General features: G+C 56.7%; 3 protein-coding genes across 3 annotated transcripts in view; 2 read left to right on the top strand and 1 right to left on the bottom strand.

Annotated features, from left to right (window-relative positions):
- Positions 1-20: 20 nt before the first annotated feature.
- RECQL5 (RecQ like helicase 5) overlaps positions 21-23,467 on the bottom strand; it is a 32,932-nt gene continuing 9,485 nt past the window's right edge. Inside the window, exons 7-19 of the mRNA XM_040989670.1 lie at positions 20,915-20,994; positions 3,854-4,072; positions 3,543-3,642; positions 3,388-3,424; positions 3,211-3,269; positions 3,067-3,140; positions 2,783-2,876; positions 2,369-2,503; positions 1,578-2,044; positions 1,378-1,462; positions 983-1,192; positions 769-838; positions 21-676 (exon numbers count right to left, since the gene is read on the bottom strand). Of these exons, the coding sequence (XP_040845604.1) occupies positions 576-676; positions 769-838; positions 983-1,192; positions 1,378-1,462; positions 1,578-2,044; positions 2,369-2,503; positions 2,783-2,876; positions 3,067-3,140; positions 3,211-3,269; positions 3,388-3,424; positions 3,543-3,642; positions 3,854-4,072; positions 20,915-20,994 (1,731 nt within the window). The 3' untranslated portion in view covers positions 21-575. The remainder of the gene's footprint in view (positions 677-768; positions 839-982; positions 1,193-1,377; positions 1,463-1,577; positions 2,045-2,368; positions 2,504-2,782; positions 2,877-3,066; positions 3,141-3,210; positions 3,270-3,387; positions 3,425-3,542; positions 3,643-3,853; positions 4,073-20,914; positions 20,995-23,467) is intronic.
- On the top strand, positions 5,736-12,431 carry SMIM5 (small integral membrane protein 5). Its single transcript, XM_040989671.1, has 3 exons — positions 5,736-5,945; positions 10,765-10,926; positions 11,304-12,431. Exons 2-3 carry the CDS (start codon positions 10,800-10,802, stop codon positions 11,408-11,410), a joined length of 234 nt encoding a protein of 77 aa, XP_040845605.1. The 5' UTR covers positions 5,736-5,945; positions 10,765-10,799; the 3' UTR covers positions 11,411-12,431.
- On the top strand, positions 17,935-18,450 carry SMIM6 (small integral membrane protein 6). The gene has a single exon (XM_040989672.1). It carries the CDS (start codon positions 17,951-17,953, stop codon positions 18,110-18,112), a length of 162 nt encoding a protein of 53 aa, XP_040845606.1. The 5' UTR covers positions 17,935-17,950; the 3' UTR covers positions 18,113-18,450.

The following is a 23,467-nucleotide window of genomic DNA, read 5'->3' as shown; positions in this document are numbered from 1 at the left end:
AAACTCCTGAGAGCAAAGGGTTGTATGTGTATTTCTGTGTGCATCTGTTTATCTGGACACACAGGATTTTATTCTTGCAAACATCTCAGGGGGCCTGGCCTCTGTGCCCAGGAGCCAGGCCTGGCTGCTGTCCGTCTTCCTGCCAGCTCTGAGCCCGGGGCAAGGCTGGCATCTCAGGGAAGTGGTGCTGGCAAGGGCTCCCCGAGTAGGCTCCAACAGCTTGGGCAGGTGGGCCTTGCGCTGGTTCTCGTCTCCAACAAGAGCTAGAGCAGCCACACTGGCCAACGCCTTTGAGCCTGGGTGTCTGGGCAGAGACCCGTGCCCTGGGGCCTGGGAGAGGCTGGGGTTGGGCTTTGCAGGCAGGAAGGCCAGCTGACCTCTGTCTTCTGACTTGACTTGGGAAGCATCTGGGGCCATCCCAAAGCCAGCTGTGGTGGGACAGGGGAAAGACCCTGAGAAGTATGAGCCCTTGGCACCAGTGAACCTGCCTAGTCCCCCCCAGCTCATTGGGAAGGCCCAGGCTGGCACATGGCAGAGTCTGGGTGGGTGCAGGCTCTGCACAGCCGGCAGCGGGGTCAGCTCTGTGGCGCAAACAGGCCGTGCCAGTCCACTGCACTCTCGCACCGACTCCGGTTGTGGAAGAACAGCTCGATGAGGTCCTGGGCCTCTTGTTTCACTAGACGGGGTGGGAACGTGAGGCGGTGAGGCTCCTCCCTGCAGACACCACCCACTCCCCAAGCACCCCCAGCTCTGGCGACAGACACGCACCACTCCTTCCGGAACAGGGCCTCTGAGCCAGCAAGTGTGAGAGGTGGCGGGCGAAGCCTTTGAACAGTTCCTGGAGGGCAGAGGGAGAAGAGAGGCCGGGGCAGCCTCCAGGCCCTGAGCCCAGAGACCCTCGGCAGGGCCCCCCATCTGCTCCTGCATCCGTGGTTCCCCCAGCCCCCAGGCCCAGCTGGGCAGAGCCCACCCATCCTCGTACCTTGGATGCAAACTTGCCCTCCTTGTAGAAAGGGGTCAAACACCTGACTACCACATCCGCAGCTGCCTTCAGGGAGATACCAGGAGCTGAGGGCTGGCTGGGGTCTCGGGCAGCAGGGTCGCTGGCCAGGATGCTGCCTTTGGCCTCAGCTGGTACACTGTGCTTGGCAGAGGGACACGGCCTCTTGGGTGCCTGGCTCTCTGGCTCGTCCTAGGTGGGGCCAGGAGCAGAGTTACCTTTGTGCACTTGTTCACTGACCTCACCCTTCCTACTGGACAGCTAGGCCTCAGCAGCAGGCTCCCTCCTGCCCAGGGCAGCTGCTACTGGGGTGTGGAAAGAACCGCTGACCAGAGCAGTGCCACTGGCCTCCTCCCACCCCCCTTGGTCTCTGGTACCTGGCAGGGTCGAGGCCTCTTGCCCATCTGTGTCTCCTCGGGAGGAGGGGCTGCTCCAGGCTGCTGGTCTCTGAGTGGGCAGGTGCTGGCCAGAGGGAAGAGCAGGTCTCAGAGCTGCCCACTGCTCCCCAGTCCCAGGAGGCCAGGAACGCTGCGAGCGGATTCCATGGCAGGGCTGCCATGGCTCCTCGCGCCCCTACCTGGGCTCCACCCCGGGTCTCTCCTCAGTCAAACACGCCAGGGTTCTGTCTTCGTCTGCACACGGCTCCAGGGCCCTGTCCTGCACCCCCTCAGAAGAGGGGCTAGCATCTGCTGCCCCCGCAGCTGAAGCGAGCGGGGCCTGGCTCCCTGCCCGCTGATGGAAGAAGCGAGCAATGTCTTGAGAGTCCTTTTGGGCTGCAGTGGCCAGGAGCTGCTGCTTCTTGTTGGCCCAGGTCTTGGCAGGGGCTGAGTAACCAGAGGTGCCCTTGACCTTCTTCCTGGAGGAAGGCCCCTCACAGAGGCCACTGCCTCCAGATGCTCGGGGGCTGGGCCTGGGGAGGGGCTCCTCTGCTTCACCCTGCCCAGGCCCGGGGGCTTGCTTCGAAGTTTCTCCCATCAGCTCGGTGGCTGTCTGGAACAGGCAGGAACCCTTGGGGAAACCAGCTCCCACGCGTTTGGCCTTGAACTGTGAGGAAGAGAGAAGGCTGAGACTCCAAGCGCCCCTTGGGTACTCTGGCTGGCTGCTCCTGCTCTGGCTGCCTTGGTCTGGGGCTTGTAGGAACGGGGAGGCTGGAGACCCGGCACCACATGCGAGGTGTTGGGGAGCAGGACAACAGGCAGGGGGACAGGCTGAGAGGCCTCAGGCCTCACCCACAAGGGCAGATGGCTCAGAGATGCTCCAGGCTCTTCCCGGGAGACCCCAGGGTCAGGGCTGGGCCCCACCTGAGGGCAAAGGGCACAGGGAGCCTTTTTCAGACCCAGGTTCACTTGGCACCAGGCTGTGGCTCACCGAGTACACCTGGGAGGCCGTTGGGAGGTCATACTCGCTGGGTTCTGAGGGCTTGGCCTGGCCACTGCAGGTCTTGGCTCCGCCTCCTGTGTCATAGAGCTGCCCATCCTTGGAAGCCTTGTGGATCTCAGCTACCTGGATGGGAACGGGCAGGACAGTCAGGCCCTCACGAGCTCCTCCTGAGAGCTCGACCCAGGTTGGCTTTTTCTTCTATGTGCAAGAAAGAGGCGACACTGGATGAATTCTAGCCCTCATGGAGTTGGCCACAAAATGCCTCCAGCTGCCCCAGTGAAGAAGGGGCTCTCCCTCTGTAAGCAGCTCCTGGGGCAGTGCCCTTGGGGTAGGAAGGGACTGCCTGTTCCTACCCTGAGCCCACATGTGCCCTGTCTGCCCCTCCCCTGCACAGGGGCCTACCTTCTTCAGCACACTGGCCTTGTACAGGTTGGCCATCTTGGCGTTTCGGAACATTGCATGTTCCAGCTCCACGGCCTTGGCCAGAAGGTCGGCTCTGCAGAACAGGGAGTGCAAGGCAATGGGTGGGCCTGTGCTCCACCAGGAGTCTCCCAGGGATGGCTTCAGGGTGGGGAACTCTGACACCCTAGGGTTTACCCTCCTGCAGCAGTCTCAAGTCTCTAGGGAGAGGCTGCCCAGGAAGCTTGGCAAGTGTCCCTGGGCCCCGGGCATCCCCAGCCACTCACCCCTCAGTGCTCTCAGTGGCGTGGCGGTTACTGCTCAGAGCTTCCTCCAGCAGCCCTAGGCAGTGCTCCCGGGCCTGTTCACGAGAGTGGGTTACCCAGCTGTGGGGGCAGAGGGCTGCCAGGTGAGCCGCAGCCCTTCCTTACCTTGACAGTGAGCCTGGGGATCTTCCTGCTAGCAGCCTCTTTCAGGGGACAGTCCTCATCTGCCGGGTGGGACAAGGAGGGGGAAGAAGAGTGTCCTTCCACTAGACCTCCTGTTCTCTGGGGTCTCCCAGGCCCCAAATCACCTCTATCATGCCTAGTAGCAATTTCTGTACTGACCTGGGGGCACAAATTCTTCCGGCTTGGGATCCTTGCCCTGCAAGATGACATGAAAGCCATGAAGCCCCCTGCCCTGAGGCAGAAGCCCCCTGTCCTGAGGCGGGCACCCTAGCGCTGGGGAGGTGCTGAGAGGATGCGGGTCCTGCCCCCATCACCTTGCGCAGGCGCATTTGCTTCTGATAGAAGAGATGCCACTCCCGCTTGTGGGCCTCATCTCTGCCCTCATCCCCGCTGCCGCCAGAGCCCTCGTCATACCTGGAGGGCAGAGTGGGGGGGGTCAGCAGTCTCAGGCCTGGCCTGCCCTCCCACTCCCCATCCCTACTCACACTGCTGGTGGGCAGTGACCTCCTTGACACCCTGGTGGCTCAGGGGTCCCAGGCCCCAGCAGGGCAGGGAGTGCACTAAAGCACCTGGCTTTAGCACCAGGGGAGTGCCAGACTGTCAACAGTGAGTCAGGGTCCGTCACCTGCTAAAGCCCCCGTAGCCCCTACGGCCTCCCTCGTAGAGTTCCGGGTCAAAGCCATCCCCCTTGGAGGGTCCGATGCAGGTCTTGCTGGAGCTGCTGCTGTGTTCCAGGGCATCCAGCTGCCTCTTCACGGCTTTGGGGTTCTGGCAGTGGTCACAGCCTTTGCTGCAGGCAGGCGGTGCATCCCCGAAGTACTTGGCAATGGCAGCGTGGCGGCACCTATAGCAGGCAGTGTGGCAGAGGTGAGGGGTTGGGGGCCCTGGTCAGGGCAGCAGTCATGCACCCAAGCCCCAGACACTGGCTGAACTTGGCTGCGTGTCTCACGTGCTTCCTCCTGTCAGCCTCAAAAAACACTGCCTGGCTCAGCCCACTGAATACATGAAGACAACAAGGTGAATGAAGGTTGGGTAACACACAGGGGCATCCTGGGGTGAGAGCTCCATTCTGTCCAGTTACTCCACTGGGCCCAGGCCTCCAGCTTCTCCCCCGCCTTCTGACAGATACCTGGGTTCCCTGGCAAGATTCCAGGCTCTGTGTAGAGGCCAGCTCTCCCACTGAGGCCACGTCCTGGGGCACAATAATCCACTGCAGAAGCCTACGACTCTCACCTGGGCCATGGCCCTGGAGGAGTCTGCGTCCCCGGCCGTGTGATGCCAGATGAGGCTGCACTCTGAGCACACTCAAACGTATTGATATCATGGCCTGGGGTGGGAGAAAACAGCACGGGGTCCTGCCCCAGCCTTGGAACTCTGCCCTACACCTGCCTCTAGTGGGTTCTTCCCTCTTGGCGGTGACTGGTACCAGGCTGGCAGCAGCTCCCCACATGCAGGCAGTAGTGAGTACACAGCTAGGGAGGTGTAGCCCTGTCTCTGCTGCAGCCTTCCTACAGTGACCAGCCTCTGCCCAAGCCGTGCAGAGGGCTGCGGGCAGCCGCCAGGACCCGGAGAAGGCTCTCAGACATCCCTGACCCCTGGGTTGGGGATCACAGTAGACTCACAGAACAGGTGTAGAAAATGGCCTGAGACAGCCAAGGCAGCCACAGGAGGGCTCCTGCTTTTGTCCACAGTGAACAAATGTGACAAATGTCCCCTCTGTACAGTCTGCCTTTACGACAGCCGCTTGCCCAACCACTGGGAGGCTTGGCACCCAGTGCTGAGGCCACATGGTTGGCCCCTTCTCTCCCCCCTCACCCCCACTGCCAAAACCTGGCTCACTGGGGTTTTGTGCTCACACTCAAAGGGCTCCATTGACAGCGGGCCTGGGGTGGGTTTCCCTCCCTGCAACCCGGTCTGCCGGGTGGCACAACCAACCAAATGTCAAGGGCCCAGCCACTGGCCTCTGGCCCCACTCCCTGCCAGCCAGGCCAGGAGTGCTAACAGTTCCAGCAGCAGGAGATAGGAGGGACAGGACGGCCCTGGCCCGGCAAGCAGACCACTCCCAAGGCCTCTAGGAAAGTCTCAAGGTCTCCCTCAAAACACCTCCGGGTGCTAATGGGCCTCCCCAGGGGCCTTGCTGCTGTACAGCCTGGGTGGCCTGGCAGTTCCCCCACAATTTACTTTCCTTCCTGGGAGAAGCTAAAGGGAAGGAGCAGCCAGGGAGTAGCCAGAAGGGCAGGATGTGTCAAGAGGCCCTCCCATGGTGGGAGTGTGGCTGCAGCCGCCCTAAACCACTTTGCCCCACCCTCTCTAAGCTCAGGGAGAGTCTGGGGAGGGGAGGATACCTCTGCTTGGGAACTGAAGCCCACCTCCTGTTTGATCAGCTCAGCCCAGCCCTAGCCCACAGGGCGAGCGGGAGGGCAGAGGAAGAGGAGGGGAGGAGAGGGAGCTTGTCCACAGGCTGACTTTCCAGGGCAGAGAGAGGCTGGGTGCCGGAGGCCTAGCCCAGCAAGGGCTCCCTCTGGCGACGGTAACTTGACACTTGGATCTCCAGGGGAACAGCAACAGAAAAGCAAGGCTGGGGCGGCAGCTGGCTGTCAGCAGGAAGAGCGAGTCCGGGCAGCAGCGGAGCAAGTGCCCACGGAGGAAGTGCAAGGTGGGGAGCCTGGCCAGGGAGAGGATACTCCTGCTAAGCTTCCTAGTACCTGAGCTCCCAGGTAAGTGCTACCAGCCACGGAAGGGGAAAGGGGCTCAAAGGGAAGGGGACACCATGTTCTCCTGCCCCACGGGTGATGAGCAATCTTGTGTGACTGCTGATCAGTCTTTTTTTTTTTGGATTGGATGGACTTAGGGGTTATGCTTGGTCACTTTCCTGTGACTCCCTGGCATCCCAGGCGAGGGAAGAGGCGCTGTGTGCGTATATGTGTGGGGACTGCACTCTGCACGCCACCCCTCCCCAGCTGTGCGGGCAGAGGGTCCCAGGGCTTGCTTACTGTGCGCGTCACTTTCAGCTGTCTATTCAGAGGCTAAAGAGAGGGATTTGTCTGTCCAGCCTCGGGAAGGGACAGCCACCGTTCAGCCGAGCCTGCTTGCCCCGGGATTAAAGCCAGGCCCTCCCTGTCCCTGCTCTCCCCCCAGCAGGGGGGCCCAGGGCAGGTGCATTAGGACCAACAGTTGCCCTCTCTGCGGGGGCTGCTCAGCTCCCAGCCATGTGTTCTCAGCCTTGGCCCAGGATTCCCTCCCGCTTAGATCCCTGTGAGCTCCGGATCTTCCCGGCAGTGAGCCCTGAATGCTGAACTAGGAGCATGCATTCCTGACCCTGAACCCAGGGCTGCTAGTGGCGGCTGCTACGTGGGCAGCCTTGAGAGAGAGCCTGCTGGGTATGACCCCCAGGAGCCAAGGCTTTTCCTCATGCCAGGGTTAAAATCCCATCGGCATGAGATGTCCTCCCCAGGACAGACAAGCTGGTATGTAATAAGAAAGAAAAGCAAAGGTTCAGGGGACTGGAAGCCAGGGGCCAGGCCAAGTGTTCCTGCTGGGCAGAGGCCATGGCTGCAGCCCGGGCTGGTGGCTGGGCAGGCTGACCACTGAGGTGTCGCAAGTGTGAGGAACAGGGAAGGGGAGGACCAAGGCGTGGCTGTGCCCAAGGCAGCAGGCAGTCAGGTCAGGCAGGGGAGGGGCACAGTGAGGACCCTCCCCCCCTTCCAGGGGATCCCCTGTCGCTGCCTGCACAGGACACAGATTGGGCCCTACAGCCCTGAGCCAGGACCAAAGGAGGATGCCCAGCTGTGGGGGCTGCAGAAAGGAACCACCACGACAGTCCCCGGCGGGAGGAAGTGCAAAGCTGGGCGAACAAGCCCCAAGAAGGTTCAGACACCAACTTTCAAGGTAGAGCCAGGCAGGGAGGGGCACTGAGCAGTGGGCATCTCCACAATCCGGATGGGCCCCTGGATACCCTGTGTCCCCCTCATTGTTCTGTTTGCTCCTCCTGGGGTGGGTTGGTACCCACCCCCACAAAGGGGCAGGCGAGAGGCTCTGGGGGCCCAACCCTCAGCACACTGGCCTTATCTGTCATGCACACACTACCTGCCCTCTTCCACAGGGGGAGCCCAGAGCCAGACTATCAGTTGGGCAAGGAGGAAACAGAGAAGCATTGGCACCAAGTGGCAGCTGCTGACCTGCAGGATGTCTGCCTGCTCCATCCTAGGGTGCTCTGTGCCAGGAGATGCCACACAAAGGCAGGCAGTTTAGTCCCCACAGCTCTGCCAGCCTCCACCTCTGCGGCCAGGGAGCGCCCTGTAAAGGCTCTGAGGAGGGCTGCATTTGCACTGGCTGTCACTTAGGCACCATTGCGGTCTTTCAGAAGGTCCCTATGAAGCCTGGGTTGGGAGGACTTTGGTTTCCCTGGCTTACAGGCTGGATGTACAGTTTTGGAAGGAGTTGGTGAACCCGAGATAAAGGTTAGAAGAGTACAGAATTCTCAGCAGATCCAGTGGCCTTCCCTGCCTCCTTCACCCAGTTCTGGCACGGGGAAGGTCTGAAGGGGCCAGGCCCCAGAACGCCTCTCCCAGCTGCAGCCTGCAGCCAGGAATGTGAGGGCTCCATACAGAGCAATGGTTGGGGCGCATGCCACACGGTCACTTGACAGCCGCACGTTTTATCAGGCAGCAGGCGCCAGGCATGCCCTTGGCCCCACTTTAAATAGCCCACTGCCAAGGCTGCCTGGGGGCCTGCTGGAATGTGCCTCTGAACTATTTGGAGAGCAAGGTCCCTTGCTCCTCCTCCCACCAGGACCCTTCTGCTCTGGCACAGGATTGGGCTTAAAGTGACACTTTCAGGTGAGAAGCAGGGAGGGTCTTCTTTAGTTCTTTGGGAACAGGGCTTAGTGAGCAGCCCAGGGCACTTCCCAGGGCGAGACAAAGCTGGCCAAGCCCAGATAGTCAACTGAGCTGCCAACCACCAAGTGGGGTTCCCGAGGGACGCTCTGGGTGCAAAGCTGTGACGCCATCCACGTGTCAGAGGGCTATTGCTGGGGCAGACTAGCATTTCCCAGAGTGGAGCTGGGCCCACAGGCACCTTCTCACTGCATGGCCTCCACGGGGCAGTAGGCTCAGAGGTTAAAGCTTAAACCCCACCTTTCCTGTACCCCAAGTGTAGCCCTAGCCCCTCCCTGCTCTGACCCTGCTGTCCAGGGTCTTACTTCCTGCTCACAAGCAGGCGCCTCGTTCACTCTCTGGGCGTGGCATACAAGTGAAAAATTTCTCCCTGCTCACGGGTCTCCCATCACTTCCTCTTTCAAGGAGTGTCTCCATTTGCCTACATTAGGTAATATGGGCACAGTGCCAAGCAGGCTGTAAAAGTCAGACCAAGTGCAGAGGAGCGGGGAGGAGGCCGACCAGCTTCGGAGTTACACTGCTCTCCAAGGCCCCTGTTCCTCTGTGAGCGGACCCTGCAAGGCTGGGGAGTAGGGGTGCGCAGATGCACAGCTAGGCTACAAAGATGCTCTGACAACACAGGGGCCCACCACCCATTCGCAGGCTTGCTCTTGTAAGTGTGAATCTGACCAGAGGGGGGCAGCACTGTGCCCTAGTCAGCAAGACATCCAAGATCCTGGCCCTTTAGTGACAAGTACCAAAGGCGGTCCTTGATTAGAGGGGTGTGCTATAGAAATGGGGTTCCAGATTCACCAGAAGTGATGGGGATGGCTGCATGCTGGCCAAGCCTGAGACGGGGCTCTACGTCAAGACAGCATGGGCAACAGGAGTGCTGTTTGTGTACAGGGCTGCCATGTCAGTGCGGGGCAGACACGTATACTCTTAGGCCTGTTCCCCCACGTGGAAAAGCAGAAGCAAGTGAAACGCACTCCAGGGCTCCGTGCCTCCCGGCTCGTGTGAGAGAAGCTGTCTCAGGACGGGACCTGGGCACCTCCCACTTCTGACAGAAAGTCACCTGCTTTCCGCGGGTCACCACCTGCCTGCTAGCCCCACCTCTGCCACGCATCCTCTCTACACACACTATGCACTGCCAGGGAGTGAAGACAAACTCCCAAAGGCTCAGGTTTGGGGAGGGTCAAATGTGCCCACGGTCCCAGAGGCCAGCAGGGCCCAAGCCTGCCCAAACCTCGACACTGGCCCAGGTGTCAGCCATTTTCACCACACACCACTAGGGGCCCAGGCGTCCTGAGGGTCTGTAAGACAGGCAGCATGGCTGCCCAGCAGAGATGAAGGCCTTTCTCAGTGCCTCAGAGGAGGAAGGGGGGCACTCCGGCGCTCAGTGCTGCAGGAGGGGCACCTGGCAAAGAGCCCGTGGGAGAAGCAGGAGAACGTGTCAGGTTGAGAACAACCTGCAGGTGCTGAGTGACCAGTGCCCATGGTGGGACTAATGAGAAGTCAGCTGGGGCCTGGCTTTGTGCAAGAGCAAGGATGTTGGTGGGCAGCACCTGCTTGCCACTGGAGGTGCACGAGCAATGGCTACACTGCGTGGGAGGGCAGCATGCCAAGTGCAGGGGAGAGGCTTGGAGAGGTGACCTTCAAGGTGGTCTGAAACCAGCCATGCAACAACACAGCACCAGGAACAAGCGGCCTCCCGCCACAGCTGTCCCGGGGGGGAGGGTGGGGGAGGGAAGGAGCCACTGCTCAGCCGGATCAGGGACAACAGCCAAAGGTTAGGCACGAGCCCCTGGCCCGTCAGAGTCCCAGCCTTGGTGAACCGGTTCAGGCTGGGTCAGTCCTGGCTCTCTGCAACCCCTTGCTGAGGAGGCACCAGTTCCCTTGTGTCCACGGGAGAGGCAGACACAGCTTGGTGAGCCAGACGCCGACTTGCACTTGGCCTGCCGGCTCTCCAGGGCAGGGCGGGCATGGCGGGGACTCTTCCAGTCAGGCTGAGTCAGGCTAAGCCAGCTTGGGACTCCAGATGCCATCCACAGAGGGAGGGCCAGCTGGCAAAACTGGAAGGGCTCCCATGGCGTGAGGAATTGGGCTGGGGGAAGAGGTGAGGAGTCCCGGGGACTCGGGGTGGCTGCCCCATCAGCTGCTCTCCCAGCTCACGTGGGCTGGGTGTGGATCTGTTCTTAGGAAGATTCTGCTGCCCCACACAGGAAAACAAGCGCATGAAGCTTGACTCTCGAGGCCAGTTGCCCCACTCCGAGATCTGGGGGAGGCACCCAAGTTCTGACTGACCCACAAGTTGCCAAGGCAGCTGCGCCGACACGAAGCACCCTGGCCAAAGCCAGGAGCGCTGACTTGAGACAGAGAACATTCCTCCTCCCGGACAGAACGCCGTAGTGACCTCAGTGTTGGCTGGCAGCCCCCACTGGGTTCAGCTCCACCAAGCAGGCCCTTGCCCTGGCTCTGTCACCTGACAGGTGCTTAGGACAGCCTTGTCCCTGCCTCCCTGGAGAGCCACCAGGGGTGCAAAGGGTGAGACCCGACTAACTAGTTCTGTGGGTGGGAGGCGGAGGATTGCTGGCACGGCGGCGGTGGTGGCAGTGTTGGAGCAACCCCGTGGAGGCTGCAGGTGTTCACCCTTCCTCCACAGCCCAGCAGGCAGCCCTGGTCGGAGCCCAGTGAGACATGGCAGCTAACAGCTTCATACAGGAGATGCACTCTGTGGGGGAGCGGCTGCTGGCCAAGCTGCAGAGGCTGCCTGAGGCCGACACTGTGGAGCTCGTGGCCTTCTCAATCATTGTCATTTTCACAGGTAAGTGGGGCATCCAGGAGAGACCCACCTGTGGCAGCCGCCAGAGGCCTGGCAGGGGTGGCAGCAGACCGAGGAGGAAAAGTGGGGGGAATTACCTGAGTACTCTGTTGCTTGAGTGACAGGCAGGGCTGGGAGCTGGTCTGATGGGACCCACAGCCCACAGAGCCCAGCTTGGGGCAGCAGAGGAAACATGGTGGGCAGGAGGGCAGGGCCCTGGGACTGCTGCAGGATGGTCAGTGCCTCTCTCTGATCACGAAGCCAGACTGCCAGGGAGAGGAGAGACCTGAGCACGGCTGTGAGGGGCTTCTCGGTGAGCAGGGCAGCTGTCCTTCACTTTCCCGCCCCCTGACTGAGCCCCTGTGCTCTCTCGCCACCAGGCACCATCCTGCTGCTGTTGCTGCTAGCCTGCAGCTACTGCTGTGTGCGCTGCTGCTGCCCCGAGCGGAGAGGCAGGAGGGTGCAGGTGCAGCCTGTGACACGCTGAGGAAACTGCAGGACCGGCTAGAGCCATGACCAACGTCAGCCTGGCTCTGTGGACGTCACCCTTCTAGACAAGGACCCCCCAGTCCCAGCTTGGCTCTGCCCTGGTGCCTAGACACTGACAAACGGAGTCTTCACAAGGAAAACACAGGCAGATGCAGGCCTGAAACTAGACTGAACAAACCACATGGGGTCTTGTGCCTCCCTGTGCTTTTTAACAAAGCAAAGCTGCAGTGGTCCCCATACCTTGGGGAGCGACCCTCGGGGCTCAGCTGATCCATACAGAGGAGGCACTGGGCGCTGGAAGGGGGCATGTCAGGCAGCGTCCTAGCCTGTTATTTGCCTGTCTCCATGTGAAAGCTGGCTGGCTGAGGGTTTCTGTGGCATCAGACTCCCTGAGATCTGGGCTGTGCAACAGGAGGGCGGTGTCCATGCCCATGAAAGCTGGAAAAGCACGTGAGGCACAGGGCGATGCAGGTGCTCATGCCACCAAGCCAGTGGAGGGCACCTGTAATTCCTGTCACGCACCAGCTGCCAAATGCCTGCTCTACAGAGCGACAGAGGCTGCCTGCCCCCGGGCAGGTGCCCGGCTCAGGAATGCCATGGCAGTTTCCTCCACTGGAGCCACTGGCTCTTCCCAAACTTCTAGTCAGATAAGAGCTGTTGGAGCTCTGGGATTGTCTCTAATCTGCACCCCAGTTCTGGGCCATTTCCCCGGGGTTCATTGACTGGGCTCACACCTGCTCCTGCCCATACCAGTCGTGTGACTCCACCTCCCCCATGAGACAAGGCAAGTCCTAGCACCTGCTTCTGGGGTATGTCAAGAGGGTTTGCTAAGATGACCTATGTGTGGCACACAGCATGGCTCTGGACACATCCGAAGAGCTCTACAGACAGCAACTGCCGTGATTCTGTTCTCTGAACAGAGCAGGGCACATGGCATCACAGACCCATTTTGAAGAGTAATTCTCGTCAGGCCAGCACTGTGAGGTAGTGGGTCAAGCTACCACCCGCAGCACTGGTATTCCATATGAGTGCTGCTTCAAGTCCTATCTGCTCCGCTTCCAATCCAGCTCCCTGCTTATGGCCTGGGAAAGCAGCAGAAAATGACCCAAGAATTTGGGACCCTGGACCCATGTGGGAGATCCAGAAGAAGCTCCTGGCTCTTAGCTTTGGACTGGTCCAGCTCTAGCCATTGTGACCATTTAGGGAGTGAATCAGTAGGAGAAAGATCTCCGTTTCTCCCTATCTCTGTAACTCCTTCAAATAAATCTTAAAAAAAAAAAAATTCTGCTAAAATGACTTCCCTCCCTCCCTCCTTCCCTTCCTCCCTCCCGTGTTCTCTGGAGAATGTTCCAGGTACAGCTACACATCAGGAATGTGTGTCAGGGAGGCTCGTAAATGCCAACCAGGCCAGCTCACAGCACCCTGTCTGTCCATCCGCACCCCACCCCATTCCGCAAGTCCCAGAGTCATGGAGAGTGTAGCTGGCACGTGTTCTTACTGCACAGGCCCATGCAGCCCATGGTCCAGCTGCCTGGCACCGCAATCCTGTCTCCTGAGGACACAGGCAGAGCTCGGGGACACTGTCCCTGCCATCTCCACTCGGCACCCTGGCAGCAGGCAGGGCTGAGGGCAGCTCCACTGCCTGTTTCACTTCCTGCTCTCCATGGGACTTGCCTGACAGGTTTAGGCTCAACACCTGGAGAGGAAGTGGGGCCGCACAAAAGCAGCTCAAGAATCTACGGATGCTGCGCCTCCACCAAGGAATGAGCCTCATAATGATAATGAAACTAATACATGGTAACAACTACAGTGTTGATCAGCTGACATTCACTGATGGCTTGCACCTGCTCTGGCTCTGCTGCGCTTTGACACAGAGGAATCCATTTCATCATCAAACACCTCCGTGATGCAGATACCATTATTATGCCCATTTTAGAGGAAACTGAGTCCTAATAAGTTCAACCAGCTGACAGCCTCTGTGTCTAGCCGGCCTGGCTCCAGGGCCTTCCTCACCACACCCAGGGCTGCAAGCAGCAGGGCAGATAAGGCTTAGATTCTCTTATCCTTTCCCGGTTGGCCCACACCCCAAACCATCTCAAAATGCTCTCTGAGCGGTGCCAAGCAGGTGTCCCTCCCAGAAACAAAGGCAGGGAGGTGGGAGGAGCTGGAAGCACAGGGCCCAGGCCAGGCTCCAATGGAGCAGCATCCCGAAAAGACACTGGGTCCCAGCTGGCCCAGAAAGCAGACAGGAACAGCCCCAGGCACAGTCAGGCTGACCAGTTGGATCACTGGCGCCACCACCCCCACTCCTGTTCCATGCCAGGCAGGACACAGTGGCTGAGTCCCACAGTGTGCCCTCCTGCTCAGAGCATGCCCAGCACCCTGCTCCACAACAGAGTGGCACACACGGGCCCTGCTGAGGCTGCTACCCAACAGCCAGGTCCCACTGAGATGGACAAAGCAGATGCACTCCAGCGCAGTGGTGGCCTGGCGCACTCCCAGAGAGGACAGCTCTGCCAAAGGCAGGATGCTGGGGGTCTCCCTTGGAGGGAAAGAAGAAACAGCATGGACCTGAGATGCCTGAAGATGGCAGTGAGGGGAAGACTCGAGAGAAATGCCTGACTCTGCCCACCCGCTCTCTGTCCTTACCCCAGGCTGCCACCAAGGCTTGCCTGCGCCACCACAGCAGAACCAGGAGGTCTGCACGATGACCTCATCTTAATGCCTCACATCTGCCCTCGGTTCCTCAAAGCTGCTGCGGGCTGCATGCTGCGGGCTGCATGCTGCGGGCATGTTTTCTTCCCTGCATTTTACTCCTTATTAATGTCGACAATCAAGGGGGCTGACACTGTGGCACAGCGAGTAAAGCTGATGCCTGCGACACCCATCCCACATGGGTACCAGCTCATGTCTGACTGGCGGACTGCTAATGGACTGGGAAAAGCAGTGCAAGCTGGTACAAGTGTCTGGGTCCTGTCACCCGGACAGAGCTCCTGACTCAGCAAACTAGCAGTTAGATCTCTCTTTCTTTCTCTCTCTCTGTAGCTCTTTCAAAATAAATACATTTTAAAATAGGCAAAGAAACAAACAAAAGCACTGGCAATGCAGGCTCAGGGGGAAAACTTTCTCCAGCAAAACCTGGCAGAGAGCACACCAGTTTCTCCCAGATGTTTTTTCAAACATTCACATTTTTGAGCAATTTATAATAAAAGCTTCATATAGACATTTACTTATGGGCAATACAAACTCCAGATCATAAAATCTTGAGGACAAGTTGTTCATTCTCTCTGCCAAGGGACACTGCTCCCTGATTCCCCCATAAGCTGTTTGCCCCCTGTTACCACTTTCTCTCTCCAAGGAGTGCCCACAGAGCCACCCTAACCCTGGCGTCCCCGGGCTCCATGGCTGTCCTATTCTCTCCAGAGCAGGCAGTGTGGCTGACTTAGCCAACACACAGGGCAGGCGCTCACTTGAACATACTGGTTAGGGCAACTTCCATGACTGAGACCCATCTGTTCTCGGCCATAGCTCATCTCAAGGTGCAAACCAGGCAAGTGCCCAGGCCCCCCTTCTTGGCCAGTGCAGGGCCAAGTGTGGGTGAGTTCCTGAATTATCTGTTTTGGATTTTGGATTTCTTTGAAGTAGGACAGAAACCCCAGGGATCCATGTGTGAAAAATCTCTGTGCAGTCCGCACCCTCTCCCACTGTTTAGCCAGCACGGTCACATCTTTTGTGTGACAGGAGTATCATCTGAGAGGTTCTACAGTCATTCCGAGTAGTTAGACGGGCGTTTCCAGAACCACCACCTTTGTCACTCCCTCTGAGCCACAGGGCAGCCCTTGAGTGGAGCCTGGACTATGCACACCTGGGCTGGCACTCCAGCCTGAGGCCTCATTCCCTTCCCTGCATTAGAGTTGCAGTCCTAATTGCTGCCTCACTTGCTGATGTGATGGTAAACCCTGGTCTATAATTGCAACAACAAATACAACCACCATAAACAGGTTTGGAGACCCATAGCTAAGCACCCGACTCAACTGAGGGAGCAGACCAGCAAGGGCGTGCTAGCGACTAGCTGCCAGCTGGGCACACCAATGTGCCAAGGGCATGAGTTGGCAGGGTTTACACAGAGAAGTGGAAAGTCAGGTAAGTCAGGGGCCATCTAATCCCACAATGATTAAGAATAGCTTTACTATTCTTGCTTCACATCCATGACCAACCCCAACTACTCCTGAGGAATTTTAAATAACCTAGCACAAGGATCCCAGTGATGCGGCACAGTGTGTTAAACCTCTGCTGTGATGCTGGCATCCTATAATTTCATAAGGGTGCTGGTTCAAGTCCCAGCTGTGCCACTTCCAATCTGGCTTCCTATTAATGCACATGGGAAGGCAACAGAAGATGGTCCAAGTGCTTAGGCCTGCCACCCTCATAAGAGACCAGGATGGGCTGTTGGCTCCAGCACCTGGCTTTGGCCTGGCCTAGCCCTGGTTGTTGCAGCCACTTGGGGAGTGAACTCAGCAGATGAAAATGTCTCCCCATAACTCTGCCTTTCAGATAACTAAAATATTAAATAAAAAGTAGAATAAAATAACCTGGAGCCCTGCATCCCCAGAGCCTGATGGAAGCGGCACAAGGTTGGGCCTAGGCACTTTTAGAAGTTTCCAGGGTAGGCCCAGCATAATAGCCTAGTGGCTGAAGTCCTAGCCTTACATGTGCGTGGATCCCAAATGGGTTCCAGTTCTAATCCTGCTGTTCCACTTCCCTTCTAGCTCCTTCCTGGTGGCCTGGAAGAGCAGTAGCAGACCGCCCAAAGCCCTGGGACCCTGCACCCATTTGGGAAAACAGGAAGGAGCTCCTTGAGACCCTGAACCCATGTGGGAGACCGGGAAGAAGCTCCTGGCTCCTGGCTTCAGATCAGCTCAGCTCTGGCTGTTGTGGTCACTTTGGGAGTGAACCAGTAGAAGGAAGATCTTTCTAAGTCTCTCCTCCTCTCTGTAAATCTTTCCAACAAAAATAAATAAATCTTAAAAAAAAAAAAAAAGAAGAAGCAGCAGCAGCAGCTTCCAAGGGCAGGCCACCCCTCCCATCTCACAGCTGGATGTGCAGTGCCTGGCATCGTCCCTGACATGGCAGGCCCTGGAAGCCCAGCTTTCAGGGGAGCCAACGGTGGCCACCGGTTTCAAGCACAGAGCACAGGTTTTCTTCGCTCCATCCAGTTCCCCTATGGCCCTGCGGGCAGGAAGCAGCCCCACAGCAAACAGAGGCCACTATGCAGCAACCAGCAAGGGCAGCCGGGGAAGCCAGGCTCCCTGAGATAAGCACAGGCACCCAAGAGCCAGTTCCAAGAGGTGCCAGCCGGGACTGCAGTTAATCATTCACCCGACACACAGAACAGAAGGCCCAGGGCTCCAGAGCTTGGGGCAGCTCTGTCCAGGACAGGTCTTCTATTCTAGAAAGGCAGGCCAAGACCCAGCTGCGTGCAGGTAAGGTGATGGGTGGCCTGGGGCGCAGGCCCTAGGCCAGTCAATTCTCCCCACTCCCCTACAAATCTGACTTCTCTTGGGGAAGGCTCCTTAACACATCTGGTTCTGAGTGCCCCCAAATGACATCACAAAAGGGCTCTAGAACACAGCTGAGGGGCAGACTTGGAAGGTGCAAAGGGAGCTGTGGTTGCTAGGCAACTGGCCCTAGCCCACGTTTATGTGCCTGGTCAGTGCTGCCTGGCTTCTTCCCCCCAACAGTTGCTTCTTGGAGCCCAGAGGCAGGCCCGGCTACCCAGAGGCTGCTCCCATGCACAGTCCCTGAAGAAGCATAGGGCCTGGAGGATCATCCTTGTACAACCAGGACAGCTGACCACACACCATCAGGTAAGGAGCCCCATCTTCTCCATCTGGACTTGTCCCCGTTTCTCTGCTCCTATCCAGGAGCTGAGGCGCTGCTGTTCTCAGCTGCCCCCATGGGTGCTGATGGAGGTCTCTGCTGGGGCCGCTCGGTTCCTACACTGACTCCTCAGAAGGGCTCTCAGACAGGGACAGCAACAGCAGAGGCAGGACCTCCAGAGGGGCATTTGGTTCTAGCTGAGTAGGGCTCCAGGCTAAGAGGGAAAGTTCAAGCTCACCCTGGAGCTATTCAGGTCAAAAGAGGGGGAACCCCCAGAGGCAGCCTCTGGGAAGGATCCAGGGTCCCCACTGGGCCCCCTCACTCTGCTTCCATAGAGCAGGGAACTCCCATGTTTCCTGCTAAAGGCACTGAGTCCAAAGATTTGCCCACCCTGGGGTCTGCACCCCTCACTGTGTTCATAGTCAAAGCTGAGCTGGGGGAGTGGATGGCGGTACCCAGGCTGGGGCCTGATGGGGCTCCCCGAACTCAGGATCCCCACCACCCTGCCCTGGGCCCGCACCCTTCACTGTGCTCCAGGCCAAGGCTGAACTGAGGGAGTAATGGACAGCAACGCCCAGACAGCAGTGCCGGGGCCGGGGCCTGGGGGCCTTCCCGGGCTCAGGGTCTCCATCATCCTCTCCAGGCTGCACTGGATCACATGAAGGAACTGTGGAACGACGAGTTCTGGCAGAACCCCTGGGAGCAAGGGGGGCTGGTGGTGATTGGTTTGTTCATCACCACAGTGCTGTTTCTCATCTTGTTTGCGGTTGTGTTCGGCTTACTTCCTCCAATGGAGAAGACCCAGTATGAAGAAGACTGAGCTGCTCGCCCACATGGGCAGGGGGCCTCTGCCGTCTCCTCAGGCCCGGGACCAAGGCCCTGGATCTTCTTCTCCAATCAGGAAAGGGCCCAGACACCGCATCAGGCATAGGGGTTGGTCCAACTAGCAGGATGGAGAGGCTGTTCTGAGACCCACTTGGGTCCCCCTCCTGCTGCCCCCAGGTCCCTGTGAGAATCGGTGGAGGGTTTCTCTGTGGCCTCAGGGGATAGAAGCAATGACCAGCAGCTCCTCCAGGAGGCTGAGGGCTCAGCCAACAATGGGCAAATCCTTGACCGGAAGGACACAAAAGCAACCAGATGAAGTAAAAATTCTCTTCCAAATCTGCTAATTGGTGACAGTTTTTCTTTTTCTACCTGGATGTAGCCCTGAGAGCATGCATCTCTAGCAAGGTCTCCCTTGGTCTGCATGTCCCTGTGTGGTCTGGCCCCACTGTCTTGCCAGCTGTTCCACCCAGGCCCCTGCGTTCTTAACATCAGCATGGCTTTCAGTTCCTGCATTTTCTGAGTTCTCTGACCACAGGGCCTCAGCACAGGCCACTGTCTTCCCTCATATCAACTACCCCCTTGGCCCACTTAGTTGCTTCCTGTTCTTTAAATCTCATTGTTTACCCTCTCAGGTGATCTTCCCTAACCCTCCAGACCAGGACAGGAGCACCTGTTACTTTTACTCTTCAAACAGCAGGCACCCTTTCCTCAAAACATGTTCAGTGGGAAGTCCGTGCCTTAGAAGAGATAGTCTGAGACATGCCCAGCCCCCGTGCTAACCCCAGCACCTCGGATGTCTGGCTGGGCTACCCTGGCCCAGAGATTCCCAGGAACCAATTCAACTCAGGCCCAGAGACAAAGCTGTTTTTCCAAGTGCCCAGGCCCTAGGCCCTAGGTTACTTACTATCCACCTAATAACTGCTCCCTGCAACACTCAAAGATAGAAAGCTGGGTCATGAATAAATACCCTTTTCATTGCCACTACACAGTAAAAGTAGCTACGTGCAGAGAAAAGAGGGAAAAACCACTGGCAGCCGCGCCCTCACCTCGTTCTGTACTGACCCCCAGGTTAGCTCCTCTGTGGGTCCCGGCCTCATCCCCACATACCCTAGACTCAACAGCTTCCTTTGTAGAAATGGACCCACCTCTGCCAAGATTGGTCCCTCATAGCCAGGTGGCCACCCGTGGGCTTCATGGGCACAAACAGTGGCTCCAACCTCAGCCTCAAACCAGAACTATTCTTAGAAAAAGCGCAAACATCTGAAAAGAGAGGAGCCTTTTCTCTGCTACCCACTGTTTACGCAGTTACAAACACATCCATGCAAAGTGCAGTGGCCATACAGATGCGCCAGCAGACTGTATTCCAGTTTTGAGTCCTGGGGTCCACCACCCTTCCAAGAAGAAGTGAATACAGGCGCACCTGGGCATCCTGGGGCTCTGATGCTGGATCACCGCACACACCCCAACATCTCACCAAGGAAATGAAGTCTTAGCTCCCTGAAATCAGCAGGAATAAAGGCAGAGGCCCCTGGGAGGCCCTGTCCCCTTGTTTGACAGCTTGAGGTTATTATGGCAGAATTAACCCCCAGAGTATGTCCAGGGCTCAGACACGGCCCCAGAGACATGAACCAGTGGGGCTTCTGCCAGCAGAGGGGACTCCACCAATGAGCAAGAATGCTAGATTCTTTCAGTCCTCACCAGAAATTAGGGCCCAGCATAAGGAACCCAAGCTGCTTCATTTAGCAGTAGCAGCTTTTAGTGCCAAGAGGGGCCCTGGGGCTGGGGCTGTGGGCGAGGGTGGCTCAGGCTCTTGGCCCACTGCTTTACTGGGCATGGTCTCACTACAGAGGCCAAATGAGAGATGTCTGTCTGCAGCTAGAAACAGCTTAAGTCTAGAAGCCAGCACATCATTAGCAAAGATGAAAGAGTCAGACAAGGTGTCAAAAAGGGTCCCTCTGGTTTCTGGAAGACCACCTGAAACCTACGCCAGACACGAGCACTATGACTTAACAGCATCAAGCTGCAAAACCCTAGTTTTGCAAGAACCAAGAGGGAATGAGCATTTGGAACAAGTACTCCACTCAAAACCAAGGGCCTGGATTTAGTGGTTTCACATGCCAAGAGCTTTGTGGCGGTGGTCTCTTCAGGGCGTAGTTGGTTCCTCAGTCTGACGCAATCACACCTGCAAAATCCCTCACAGGACCCTTTTGTGATAGGGTGATGAGTCAAACAGCTCCTCAGACCAAAGCATACAGAATCCACCTGAGCAGCCATCCATGGGCTCTCCCAGCACGCATACCCAGCTAGGCCTGCCTCACTTAACAGTCACTGGCTCTCTCCATGGCCCTGGCCACTGGCACAGACAGAGCAGCTACATGGGTTCCCTGTGCACAGGCTGGTGTTCCGTCAGGAGGCTGATTTCTCTCAAAGCACACCACACACATGCACACACACACACAGTTAAGTTGGGTCTCCTGATGCTTGCTCTCTGGCAAAGCGGGGACAATACTCGAGAAGCCAGAAGTCCCAGCTCACTGACACATGATGATCACACTGCCAGTGGCTCAGAACTGGGTCCCCCATGGGACCACCCATCCCAGAAGGGAGGGGAGTGGAGGGACGGATGCTGAACAAATCCTTCCACTGCCAGAGTTTCTAGGGTCTCCAAAAGGGAAGAAGGAGGTCTAGGCCTCCATGACCTTCACAGCTAAGATTCCCTGGAGTATCCCAACGCTGCCTTAGATGGACTGGCCAACTGATGCTGAGGGTGGAAATGGATTCCCTGTACAAAACTCACCCCAGTTCTTCACAGAAGGTCACCAGGGCGTCAAAGGCCAAGAGTGTGGCTTTGTCAGATGCTTTGTGCCCTCTCTTCTCCTGGAGAAAAACACATCCACTTAGCAAGACCAGAAATGGACTAATCTGTAGCAGCAAAAGTAATGAAGGAGGAGGTGTGAAACTACAGAAAGTCATTTAGAGGGGCTGGTGTGATGGTTAAGTGGCTATACCTTGCCTTAATAAGCCAGAATCTCATATGGGCACTAGTTCATGTCTTGGGTGCTCCACTTCCCATCCAGCTCCCTGCTTGTGGCCTGGGAAAGCAGTAGAGGACGGCCCAAAGCCTTGGGACTCTGCACCCGCATGGGAGACCAGATAAAGCTGGCTCCTGGTTTTGGATTGGCTCAGCTCTGGCCACTGTGGCCATTGGAGGAGTGAACCAGAAGATGGAAGATTGCTATTTCTGCCTCTGCTTATTTTTGTAAGTCTGCCTCTTTAATACAAATAAATTTTTAAAAAGTCACTTATAAAACACTATAAACCCCAGTCATGTTTCAGCTGCTCCGCTTCCATTCCAGCAAATGTGCCTGGGAAAACAGCAAAAGATAAACCGAGCACTTGGGGGCCCTGCCACTCATGTGGGAGACCAAGAGAAGCTCCAGACTCTTGGTTGCAGCCTAGCCCAGCCTTGCCCAATGAAGCCGTTTGGGGAGTGAATCCAAGCATGGGAGATCTCTCTCTGCATTCAAGTAAATAAATAAATAAGTACATCTTGGGGCTAGTGCCTTAACATGGTAGGTTAAATCTCTGGCTGTGGTCTGCATCCCATATGGACACCAGTTCATGGAAGAGCTTCCCCATTGTTCCTTGCTATGGCCTGGGAAAGCAGGTAAGAATGACCCAACACTTTGGAACTCTGAACCCACATGCAAGTCCCAGAGAAGGCTCCTGGCTCCTGACTTTGGATCAGCTCAGCTGCAGCCATTGCAGCCATCTGGGGAGTGAGCCAGTGGATCTGTCTCCCTCTAACTTTGCCTCTCAAACAAAAATAAATCTTGAATAAACCTTAAAAAACAAGAAACAGTGTATCCAATCTTGACCCCACATCAGAGCCCGGGACCACTGAGGGACCTGCAGCTTCTGATGTCCCTGCAAGGGCTTGAGGCCGGCTGGAGAGGGCTGCAGAGGGCACAATGATCAAGCTCAGCAGCAGACACGTGCAGGAGGAGGGCACTTGTGCCCACATCTATGCATCTGCACTGCAGCAGGCACAGCCATTCTGCCCGAGCAGCAAAATTACATATTGCTAGCTTTATGTGCATGTGTATTTGCCAAATTTTCCTTTGAAAAATGTAAATTTAAAAAATATAGAGGTAAAGAAAATAGACAGTGATATTTGAGACATCCATAGAGTTTTCTGCTTTTGGAAGGGGCCTTATCTCTCCCACCCAAGACACACCACCTCCAATTTTAATCTCTTAATTTACTCATAGTGTAATTTCTTATGAAATCAACATTTTCCTTATATGACAATGTTAACAATGTTTATAGCTAAACCACAAAATGACGTTTTAACTTGTCAGAATTACACTTCCTATCTTGGGCAACTTTGTTTCCTTTGAAACAGTGCCTTTGGTTTTTTGCAATTATTTAAACTTGAAGGTGTCATAAACTAAACCATCCATTTCCATAGAAGCTAAAGATGTCAGGTTCTACTTTTATCCTTTAAAAATGTTTGTTTATTTATTTATTGGAAAGAGAGAAAAAGACGGACCGATCTCTCCCTATTTCACTAAAAAATGGCCAAAACAGCCAATGGTAGGCCATGTCAAAGCCAGGAGCTACTGCACCGGGCCCATAATATATGATAGGGCCTGGCAAGGTGGCCTGGTAGCTAAAGGCCTCGCCTTGCACCCCCCATATGGGTGCCGGTTCTGGTCCTGGCAGTCCCGCTCCCTGCCTGTGGCCTGGGAAAGCAGTGGACGACGGGCCAAGGCCTTGGGACCCTGCACCTGCTTGGAAGACATGGAGGAGACTCCGGGTTCCTGGCTTTGGATAAGCCATTGCAGTCACTTGGGGAGTGAATCATCGGCTGGGAGAATCTTCCTTTCTGTCTCTCCTCCTCTCTGTATGTCTGACTTCATTATAAAATATAAAATAAAAATAAAATATTTAAAAAAATAAATTCTATGACTAACTTTTTTAGTCCCTCTGCTCCCTTCTCAGACCCATTAGCAGGGACCTGGCTTGAAGTTGCGCAGCTAGAACTTGAACTGATGCCCTATGGGTGCTGCACAGCTGTTTAACCTGCTATCCTCAGTGCCGGGGCCCCTGCCACCCGCATGGAGACCCAGAAGAAGCTCCTGGCTCTGGTCTGACTTAGCCCTGGCCACTGGGGCCATTTGGAAAGTGAATCCAGGGGCGAAAGCTCTCTCTCTAACGTTGCCTTTCAAATAAACAGATATATCTTTTACATCTTTAAAAAAAAAGTCCTTTTGGGATCCAGTTTGAACTTTATTAGACATTCATTTTAGTTGTGAGGGCAGCTTTCTTTCAATGACATGTTAGTTTC

Source organism: Ochotona curzoniae, unplaced genomic scaffold (genome assembly GCF_017591425.1).
Source record: "Ochotona curzoniae isolate NIBS_2020 unplaced genomic scaffold, NIBS_Ocur_1.0 contig_523, whole genome shotgun sequence".
NCBI classification, from domain to species: domain Eukaryota; kingdom Metazoa; phylum Chordata; class Mammalia; order Lagomorpha; family Ochotonidae; genus Ochotona; species Ochotona curzoniae.
The sequence above is the reverse complement of the archived record's forward strand: the minus strand, read 5'-3'. Positions and strand labels throughout refer to the sequence as shown.

Coding starts and splice junctions, on each gene's coding strand:
- SMIM5 (XM_040989671.1), top strand. CDS start 10,800: ATGGCAGCTAACAGCTTCATACAGGAGATGCACTCTGTGGGGGAGCGG. Junction 10,927..11,303: donor AATCATTGTCATTTTCACAG/GTAAGTGGGGCA, acceptor TCTCGCCACCAG/GCACCATCCTGCTGCTGTTG.
- SMIM6 (XM_040989672.1), top strand. CDS start 17,951: ATGAAGGAACTGTGGAACGACGAGTTCTGGCAGAACCCCTGGGAGCAA.